Source organism: Coptis chinensis, chromosome 4 (assembly GCF_015680905.1).
Source record: "Coptis chinensis isolate HL-2020 chromosome 4, ASM1568090v1, whole genome shotgun sequence".
Lineage (NCBI taxonomy): Eukaryota > Viridiplantae > Streptophyta > Magnoliopsida > Ranunculales > Ranunculaceae > Coptis > Coptis chinensis.
The window spans coordinates 5,232,568-5,243,625 of record NC_141459.1 but is presented as its reverse complement, the minus strand read 5'-3'; the positions used below and the strand labels follow the sequence as shown (position 1 = coordinate 5,243,625).

At 35.9% G+C, this 11,058-nt stretch overlaps 1 protein-coding gene across 1 annotated transcript; it reads right to left on the bottom strand.

Annotated features, from left to right (window-relative positions):
* Positions 1 to 2,306: 2,306 nt before the first annotated feature.
* LOC147501399 (Quinone reductase family protein) lies at positions 2,307 to 9,306 on the bottom strand. Its single transcript, XM_086606446.1, has 2 exons — positions 8,500 to 9,306; positions 2,307 to 2,815 (listed from the first exon to the last, which is right to left on the bottom strand). The coding sequence occupies exons 1-2, from the start codon at positions 9,075 to 9,077 to the stop codon at positions 2,587 to 2,589; spliced, it is 807 nt and encodes a 268-aa protein (XP_086462572.1). The 5' UTR covers positions 9,078 to 9,306; the 3' UTR covers positions 2,307 to 2,586.
* Positions 9,307 to 11,058: the final 1,752 nt, after the last annotated feature.

The window sequence follows — 11,058 nt, the reverse complement described above, 5'->3', positions numbered from 1 at the left end:
GTTTATATATATATATATATATCGGTCTCAACCCTCTCGGGTTATTTTTTCTATACTTTTTATACTATAGTTTATACTATGTCCCACAACTTTACCTACAATATGAATTATAATATAGTTTTTTCTGTGGATGTGTTCAACTAACCATGAAGATCACCTTTATAAAATTTAATCTTATTTGATAATATTTAATTATGTTAAAAGATGATTGCAAAATCAAAAAATCTGGATCAGTAAAAAACAATTCAAAGTTTACAACAACTTTTGACTAGGTTAGAGATTTCCAAATGAGATGAATTTTTGTGGAGATGTTATCTATGATTAATAGATCATATCCACAAATTATTAGCACTTAATTCATCTTGTAAAGGAGTGTGGTATAAACTATAATATAAAAAGTGTGGTAAACGGAACTTGCTGTTCAAATAAGTGAATAACAAATAGCAATAGTGATATACCTTAGCTGGAAGCCTTGGAACACTAATGAACTTATTAACACCATTACGGCATTACTCAAGTGGCTAAGTGCCTAGTACATACACTCATAATTTCACTAGTCTCCAACGTGAAATGTTCATGTCTGTCCAGCTCTTCAATTCTTCTGCCACACGTTGGCCACTTCCAAGGGAGGGGGAACTCAAAAATTTTGGAACACCGATTCACTACGTTGCTCTGTTAGCCAAGCCAAACACTTGTTAACTATCTTCTCGGCCCCGACAATTCGAACTATGGGCCCGATGGGATACAGACTTGGTTTCACAATGGTCTCTATGAAGGCATTTAAACTCTGAGGCTCCAAATCTTCCCTTGTGTCTAACGAAAGCCCATCAACCATGGACAAATTTTCACCCATGGCAATGACATTCTGCATTCTTCAACCTTCGGTTCCAACATCAGGTCAATTATGTCATCTGGTTAAATCGACTTACAACCAGGGATCCTAATCGGTTTAACCAAATCAACATATTCTTGTTCAATTTCATGATCCAGTATAGGAAGATATGTTGTCAAAGTTAGGAACCACGCTGTTGAAATGACAAATACTTAGGGCATCACCAATGCTGGCCCTCAAAATAGAGGGCCACGTCATCCTTTTAGAGGTCTGGTTAAAGGAGAAAAGCAAAATGAAGGAGCTACAATGGAGGGGTTCTACAGTGCAGAACTTTGAAATGAAGATCTGCTCCTGGAAAAACCAATCATTCACCTTAAGTTGGTGTAGTGGCGATGGCTTGGCTAAGGCAAACATAGGCCACTGCTTCGATTCTCAGTGAGAACATATTTACTATTCTATTTTGTAATTCGAAAAAAAAAATTAAAAGCTAAAAATGAGAAGCTTCAGCGACTCGAACCCGGGTTTAACACTTCCTAGATCACTTGAACGAAGAATTAAACCAACTGTGCTGCATTATTTCTCTTGGATGCTTTTCAACAGTTGTGGGCAGAATTTTGTTTGTAGAACCCAGGTCCTTTAAAACTTCCGATAAAATTAGAGACACTTTTCAAGGATGGTAGAAATAGAGTCCCATATAAGGGCTGCATTGGAAGGGTGTTTCTTCAATTGCTCCCTCAAATTTGGAGATAGAGGTCCATTTAAGGGCTGCATTGGTGATGCCCTTACTTCTTAATACCAAATTAATCTGCAATGTCGTCACAGGCGTCTATATCAACTATATTGACAATAAGAGCTGTAGGTGGTGCTTTCATGCACGCCGATTTTGGATTTAAGGGCTTTGATGGACCCGGCCTCGTGTGATTATAAACAAGCTGGCAACCAACGACATATTGGTAGTCTGGTAGACACCAAGTCTGAAATGTTGATCGGTCTAAGGTCAACAAAAAGAAGATCAATATGAAAATTAGATACTGATTCTATAAGTTGCAATAGAGAGGTTGATGAGCTAGTTGCAATAACAAAAAGAGTGACTTCAAGATTTTCAAGGCTTACAAGTGGGATAATGTGGCCCATGCCAGGACTTGCAACTTGCAAGCACTAGCACACGAGGTTTTGTGCTAGCCATGAGTAAAATTGAAAAACTAATTGTGTGATGAGATTTATAAGAACTAGCTAGCATCTAAAAAAGACTAATGCCGAAAACCATGTGGATAGAAATAGGAAGCATGAATATGGCTTGACAAGGTTAGAAATCCATAGATACGATTCACATAATTTGGGAGTAGAGTTTGACTAGAAAACAATCATATTATTATGGTTTTAATACAAACAATGATCAAAAGTTCCCTGTCCCCAAAACAATAGGAAACCTCCACAGAACAAGCAATGTTTACAAAATAATGCATCCAACAAGTAGAGAATTATTAATGCTTAAAATATATGAAACTCGAGTTGTGAACCATATACAACTGTTTCATCAAACAATGAAAGCACGAACAGTAAAAAGGGAAACTGAAAACTGAAGTAACACCAAGGTACTCTCTTCAGTCACTAACCCAGCACATTAATTTCTTTCGAGTAAAAAAACAATCACAAAAACAAGCAAACACAATGAACCAACAAATGAAGATATTAAAAAGCTGAAAATAATGATCTTGAATGCAGCATATACGCCAATTATATAATGGGACGTGTCAAGCTTGGGCAAGCCTCTTCACAATAGAAGCCATATACTTGCCCTGATGCTCTGCAAGTGCCAGCTCTATTTCACTAGGCTCCCTCGTGCCATCACCAGCATAAACTCCAGCACCATATGGAGAACCCCCTCGAATGGAGTCCATTTTGAACATACCAGCTCCAAAGGTGTAGCCAATGGGAACAAAGAGCATTCCATGGTGGGTTAACTGGGTGATTGCTGTCCAACTGTGTAACAAATGAAAAGAATGACATGAGACAGCAAGTTGCAACTTGATGAAAAGACTGTCCCAGGCAATTGAATACTCGAAGAACTGGATATTGTATCAAGTATCAACAAAGAGTTTAGTCATTTCCTCCTATGAGATTTAGGAGGGACAGAGAGGTTAATCATAGAATTAGCCTCCATCTTGATCAGCATTACCAAAGCTTCCATATTTTGACATTTCTAACCACAAACTTCAACAAAAATAGATAAGTAAATCTTATTAGTGAAAATTATCATTTTTCATTATTAAGTTACGTTCTTATTTTGAGGTCAAATTTACTATAAAAATTTCACTCTCCAGTCATTCGGTGAGCAAAAATATTTTGCTATATACAGAACTTGTGGGGATCCTTAACATTTCAAATCAACAAAAAAATAAAAAACAAATTGGTGCATTTATTTTATCCCAGCAAAAGTAATTTATAACTTCAAATAATGGACTGTCTTTCACTGACAGCTTCAAAACTAATATACATTTGTCAAAGAATTTAGTTTCACTCTTTGACTATTTATGGCGGAAACGGTCCATGCAGTAACGACATATCCATAAAAAAAATATATTTCTTCCCTGATTTCGGTCTTAAATGCTCACAAGGTCAAATTGTGTAGGTATATCAACCAACAATTAATCAACACTCTATAAACTTTCCCTAGTGAAAATAAACAGTCTAAATCTTCAAAACATCAGTTCAACTGTGTGCTTGTGCTTGTGCATGACTTGAGATTGTTCTGACTAGCCTAGTCTGAATTTGACTCCACTACTGTCTAAACTTGGCCTTTGACATTTTTTTTTTCTTTTGTGGTAAAATAGCTTTTGGGTCATATCTTATTTAAGGTACATTATCCTCCACTTCTTCGTTTAGAAGTGCCGGAGTCGTATCTGAGTCGTGTGTCGGCGTGAAGTACCCACGCAACACAGCCTTTGTCATCTATTGACTCAATTGGGGTCTGCGGAAAACGATACTCAACAGGAAGATATCAGTAACCTGCTAACTGATCACATTCCATCATCTATTTTAGAAGGAAATCGACTCTCTATCAGGAACAAGAATTTTGAGTGAACTAGATCCTCCAAATCGAATAGGATCTCCTCCTCATCCATGGCTTTCCACCAACAAAGTAAACTAATCAATATCTAAAGTATCAGAAGCTAAATCAATCAAAAGAAAGCCCACACACAAGGATGGCTTGATAGACTAAACCCTTGATTATGGCTTATGGATACTGAGTCCAAAAGAAGGTTTTGTGGTTGTAGAAAATTATCGCTTGTCAGTATAGACAGGTCAACCTAATAGAAAATTTGTCTAGAGTTGAGAACATAACTCTATGCTACCATATGAATGTGGTCTTAAACTTCCTTCCAGCATCCGCAGCTCCATGGAAAAATAAAACCATTCTTTCCGTTAGATTCCTAGGGGATGGTTCACAAAGGTTTCAGAATTCAGACACAGGTCGGAACTATCAAACTGTAGGTCAGTAGGTGAGATTACAAACTAAGCTAGGTGACACCTACACTGATAAGAAGTATATTGCGAGTCCTCTTTCTTAGCAATCTAACTCTAGCTATCCAAAGACCGTGGATCCTATCCGAAATCTTTGATGCTTCTTGTTCGCTTATTGAAGAAGGACCAACCCTAGTAATGTTCAATGTGCTTACATTCAACAGTAGCTTGGTCCATCTTTCTTTATTCCATAAATGGTAGGGGGGTCCACATTGCCCTCGATTTTTTTACTGTTCTATTTTAACTTTTTTTCTTTAGATAACTTCATTCAATCATTCCTGGAATGTGAGGGAGCTTTAGACTTTTGGTTCCGCTCTGACAGTATTCTGTCTCGCTTCCTATTTCTTAATAAATAAGTGCCTCTTCTAATTTTAAGGGTTTAAATGCTTAAAAAGTTTCTTCAACTCCTAAAAGATGCTGAATTCAGGAAGATTCCAAGCAAATATTTCATGTGTACTCTTCAATATTTATGCTCCACCCTTTTAGATGACTCTTTTTTCAGCTCTTTGGTTTCAGAAAATTTCTACTAGTGCATTACAAGGGCAACAGAATTCTTTAGAAAGGATAACAAGCTCAACTATATGTCACATCTAAACCCAAAAAAAAACCCTCCGATAACACAAAAATCTATAGAATAACAGTGGGGTTTTTACATAGCTTCCCAACTGCTAAATCAGCAATAATACTAACATGAACTGACCAATACAAATGGAATCAGAAAGGACCATGAACCCCCAGGCTATGCCAACCCCCAAGGTGGCAGATCGGGAGCCAATAACGCTCCTGCGGCTATCTTACTCGATAGCTTTCAGCTACATCGACTACAATTACCATAATAGAAAAGGTCGGGTGATCCATTTCAATCTCGTAATTCAAAATTGTAAATTGTGGCATGTTTAGCAGTTTGTGATGTAACGACAGTCTAAAATGGCTTTCACAGTGACATGCCTACCCTAACCAATAGTTATTTCCAATAGCCAAAATTAGGGGAGGGATCGCCAACATTTACTTTATAAGGGCTCCCTGCTTGAAATTGGTAGCCCCTCTATTCATTTCTTTTTCATATCACCATCCTTCTACATAAATTCTCACCGTTTTTTGTCTCCTAACTGTCTCAACCTATACCTGTTTAAGAACGTCTATTTTATTAAGTAATTTATGCACGACTAACATTAGCAAACAAGTATATCTAACAATATCAAATACCCCCCTAAAAAAAAAAAGGAGCAAGTCAACACACAAATACTCACTCACTAACAACATTGTTTACCAACATGAACATATTCTGTCTATGTCAAATAGAGCACTAAGCATAGTTCTCTAAAACAAGAAAAGCAATAAAAGCGATACTACACAATACGACAACAATGCTATTAAAAATGAAAATAAAATTTGGGATTACGAGGTAGCTTCAGGCCCTCCACCTCGTGTAACAATCCAGCAAGCAAATAATCCAGTGTCTGTATAGATACGTCAACCTAGCAGAAAGTTTTCTTAGAGTTGATAACATAACTCTACGTTTCCATATGAAAGTGGTGTTGAACTTGCTTCCAAAATTTGCAACTCCATGGAAAAATATAAGTAATTTTTTATTTATATTCCTAGGTCGTCCAAGCAGGTTTTCAATATAGGTCGGAACTACCAACTGTATGAGACATATGCAACTAAGCTAGATGACACCTAAAATGAGATTTTTTTTGTCTTAATCCTCTTTTTTGGCAATCTAACTGTAGTAAGCAGCCTCTTCTAATCTTGAAAGACTTGACTTCTTAAGAAATCTCTTCTATGAAAGTACAACTTGACACCTAAAAGATGTTGAATCTCAGGAGGTTTCCAGCCAGATATTTCATGTACACTCTTCAATATCTCTATCAAACCCTTTCAGATAAAAGTTTGTCCTGGTGCATTACAAGAGCAGCTTTTTAGAAGGCATCAAATGCTCAACTACGTGTCACATCTAAAGCCAAAAAAGAAGCCTCTGATAATACAGAAATGAAAAATCTAAAGAACAACAGTAGTGCCAACTGCTTAATCAGCAATATCACAAACATTAACAGCCAAATAAGAGGGGAATCAGAAATTGATTCATTTCAATCTCATGATCTACAAATAAAAAAAAATGTGACACACTGATATCTTTAGCAGTTTGTATTGTAATCACAATCTGGAGTAATTTTAACAGTGACATGTCTACCCTAAACAATAGTTCCTTCGGGTAATCAAAACTAGGGATGCCACTGCAACAGATGGTAGGGATTGCCAACATTTCATTTTTAAGGGCTGCTTCAAATATTACTCGGGCTAATAGGGTGCCCCTTCATTTGTTTCTTTTTCTTACCAGCATCCTTCTACCTCGCTTCTAACCATTTTTTTTTCTTTCCTAACCTTCGCAGCCTATACCTCTTTATAAACATCTATGTTTTGAAGTAAGTTGTGTGCAGCCATGTTAGCAAACAAGTACTTCTTACAAGATCAAACAACCAAAAAGGAAAAGAAAACAGCAAAACAAACAAATACAACATTACGCAAATAAAACACCGATGCTAGTAAAAGGAAGATTAAAATTTCAATTTACGTGGTAGTTTCCTTCCCACCACTTTGCTATTAAAAGGAATTTGGTAATTTGGCATTCGTCTTGGTAAGGGTTGGTCTCCTACTGATGGTGTGTAACAACAAATCTGGATATAAGAATTTGTGATGTCTGCGGTAAATCATCCTTTTGAGCTTCTGAAGTTATTCTTATATAAAAAAAATTGCGATAAATGACTCTTCATGAATTCCATTTCTACGGGTCATTTTGGTAATTAGAAAAAGACTTGGCGGTACAATCTTTAGGCCGGAAGAAAACACCTTAGCACGTATATTGTGGTTCTACAGTAAGTACAAATTGATATGAGGAACATTGTATTGTTCCTCCAAGCAAGTAAGGAATCACTCTTAAATTCTCCAACCACCAGTAACACACGTCAATTGTGATCACATTCCAGCATCATCTGTAGATGGCAATGATTCTTTACCAGGAACCAGTTTTCTACCCGAAACACATCCTTTAAACCTGAGAGGGTCTCCCCCTCTGATAAAGCCTTCCCTAACAAAGTAAATTGATGAATATCTAAAGTATCATTAGTTAAACCCATCAAAAGAAAGCCCCCACAGAAGGATGGGCTTGATAGAGTACTTGATCATGGTTCCAAAACGGATACTGAATGCAAAAAACAAATTGCAGCTTACAATGATGTGTCTGTATATACTGGTCAACCTAAAAGAAAGTTTGTTTAGAGTTGAGAACATAACTCAAGGTAACCATATGTATGTGGTGCTGTATTTCCTTCCAGATTTTGCAATTTCATTTAAGAACATAGCAATTTTTTTCAGATCGATTCCTAGGTGGTGGTCCAGGTTTTCAAATATACGTAGGAACTAGGAAGTACCAACTTTATGAGACTTGACAAGCTAAACTAGATGGCTCCTACAATGACAAAAACTTTTGTATGAATCCTCCTTTTTCAGCAATCTACCTCTACTAAGCGTCCTCTTCTAAATACTTAAAATGTCCCTAATATGCTATTTGACTCCTAAAAGTCGTTGAATTTCCTCCAATTCCAGGTAGATATTTCATGTAAATTCTCTATTATATCCATCCGGCCCTTTCAGAGGTCTTCTTCAGCTCTTTAAGTTTATTTCATATCTAAAAGATTGTCCTAGCGCATTACAACTTTACAAGGCAAGCAGAACTTTTTACAAGGAGTATAACGCTCAACTGTGTGTCAAATCTAAATCCAAATAGAAGTTGCTGTTAGCAATCAACTCTAACAAAATGGTTTGTGATTGTAATCACAGTCTAAACTGCTTTTAACAGTGACATGTCTACCCTAACCAATAATAACTTCCAATAACCAAAACGAGTGATACCATTACAATCCATGGGAAGGATAACCAACATTTCCTTTTAACAAATCCCTGCTTCAAATACTACTCAGGCTAATTCGGCATTCTTCTACATCACTTCTCACGACTTTCATAACCTATACTTCCTTTACAATATACGCACAACTCATATCAGTTAACAATATGAAACATTAAACAACAATATCACACAATAAAACAAACAAGCAAACAATGCAATTAAAATTTGGACTTACGCGGTAGTTTCCTGCCCACCACCTTGTGTCCCAGTACTAACAAAAAAACCACCGGGCTTCCCAGCAAGTTTCTGCTCCTTCCACAGTTGGCCAGTAGAATCGAAAAATGACTTCATTTGTGCAGCCATTGACCCATACCTAGCTGGAAAGCCAAACAAAATCCCATCAGCCTGGACCAATTCCTCGGCATTCGATATAACTTCAATCCCACCGTCTTTCTGAGGAACCTTCATTTGTTCCAAAACTTGAATTGATAATGTTTCAGGCACCCTATACAAATACCCTTGAACCCCTTCAATTAAATCAACCCCTTTTTTCATTCTCTTTGCTAATCCTTCCACGTGTCCATACATTGAGTAAAACACTATAAAAATCTTGAGCTTTGAAGCTGCTGCTGCTGCTGTTGTTGTTGAGGGTAATGCTAGTAAATTTGAATTGTTGTTCTCTTCAACATGTGTAGTAACAATGTCATTATTATTACTAGTTTGTTGTTGTTGTTGTTCACTTTCTCTTTCTTCAGGTGATGCTACTGCTGGTGCACGTTTCTTGCTTGGCACGCAACCTCCTCCTTTCCCCATTTCTTCTTCACTATAATAACATCAAATTATAAGACAAACCCAGTTTTTCTGATGTTAGGGGAAAGTTTTAATCTTTTTTCTTGGGATTCGTATGAATTATAGATTTTCGGGGGTGAAATGGTAAAAAACCCTAATTTGATGATGAAATGGAATGGAAGATTTGCAGATTTGAGCTGAAGAAATAAAATGGAATTATTATGTTTGTGTTGCAGACATTTTGACTTTTTAGTGGTTTGACTTTGACTACAACAGAATTTCTGTCTTTTAGTAGCTAGTGTTTGCTGGCCCGTGTGCTTAATATTCTCGGGATTGAGTTACTTGGTTTACAAGTAGATTTCGAATCCGTACTACGAATACGAACGGATGACGTTATATTAAATTATTTTAAACTAGATAACTGCTAAGCAGTGGGGGCGTGAGCGGAGGGTGGAGAAGAGAGATGGAGAGATGAGTTTGTGGGTGGGGAGAGAGAGAGAGTTAGGGTTTGGTTGAGAGGGAGAGGGAGAGAGAAGGAAAGAGGGAGATGGAGAGAGAGAGGGATAGGTGAGGACGGATAGACAAAAATCAACCAAACTTAGTTTGTCCGCATAACCCCCCTTCTGCCCAGATCGTTCGCTCCGCTCACTTGAAAACATATTAGAAACTATGAGATATGAAAATTATATTAATCACTCATTCAATTTTCTTGCACCACTCTCTATAAAAATGAAACACCAAACCTTGATAAAACTTATCGACTTCTTTTTGTTATTAGGTTTAATAATTGAAGTTTAATTGAAGTTTTGTGAGAATGCCCAATGTGGCGAAGATAATATTGAAACTACCTGAATAGCAAGACATTCCCCCTCATAATAAAAGAATTATGATAAACACTACTTAAAATGCAAAACTATATTTGTCGAGACATTCTATTCCCCCTACATATAATACAAATATGTTTTAGGGTTATTAGTTTAATGCATTTGTATCAAGTTTATGATTTTCCATTAATTATTCTTTGAGGTTAGTTCAATGTAGTTGCATCTAGTTTTCAATTTTTCGTTAATTATTATTTGAGCTTAGTTCAGTGCAATTGCATCAATTTTATGATTTCTTGCTAGTTATTCAATAAGCTAGGCTAATTCATTACAGTTGCATCCAGTTTCATTAATTAGTCTTTGAGATTAGTTTATTGCATTTATATCCAGGTTCCGATCTCCCGTTAATTACTCGATCTTTGAGGTTAGTTCAATACATCTACATCCAATTTCTAATTTTCTGTTAATTATTTTTTGATGTTAGTTTGATGTATTTGCATCTAGTTTACAATTTATAGTTATTTATGCTTTGAGATAAGTTCGATGTAGTTACATCCAGCTTCTGATTTACAGTTAACTATTATTTGAGGTTATTTCAATGTATTTGCATCCAATTTTTGATTTCTTGTTAGTTAATCTCTGATTTTAGTTTAATGTAGTTGCATCCAGTTTCTAATTTTTCGTTAATTATTTTTTGAGATTAGTTTAATGCTGTTGCATCTAATTCCCGATTTTATGTTAATTATTCTTTGAGGTTAGTTCAATGCATTTGCATCAAATTTCCGATTTTCCATTAATTATTTTTTAGGTTAGTTTAATGCAGTTACATTAAATTTATAATTTTCCGTTAATTATTCATTTAAGTTAGTTTAGTGCAGTTTCATCCATTTTTTGATGTTTCGTTAATTAATCTTTGATATTAGTTCATTGCATTTGCATCTAGTTTCTGATTTTCCGTTAATAACTCTGTAAGGTTAGTTCAATACATCTGCATCTAGTTTCTGATTATTTATGCTTTAGGGTTAGTTCGATGCAATTACATCCGAATTTTGATTTCCCGTTAACTATTCTTTGAGGTTATTTCAATGCATTTGCATTTAGTTTTTAATTTCCCACAAATTATTTTATGAGGTTAGTGCAATGCAGTTGCATTCGGATTTTTGATTTTATGCTAATTATTTTTT

Excerpts from the sequence above, each read along its gene's own strand:
- LOC147501399 (XM_086606446.1), bottom strand. The coding sequence starts at position 9,077 with ATGGGGAAAGGAGGAGGTTGCGTGCCAAGCAAGAAACGTGCACCAGCA. Across the intron at positions 2,816-8,499 it reads GGTGGGCAGGAAACTACCGC|TTGGACAGCAATCACCCAGT; the intron begins GTAAGTCCAAAT and ends TTTGTTACACAG.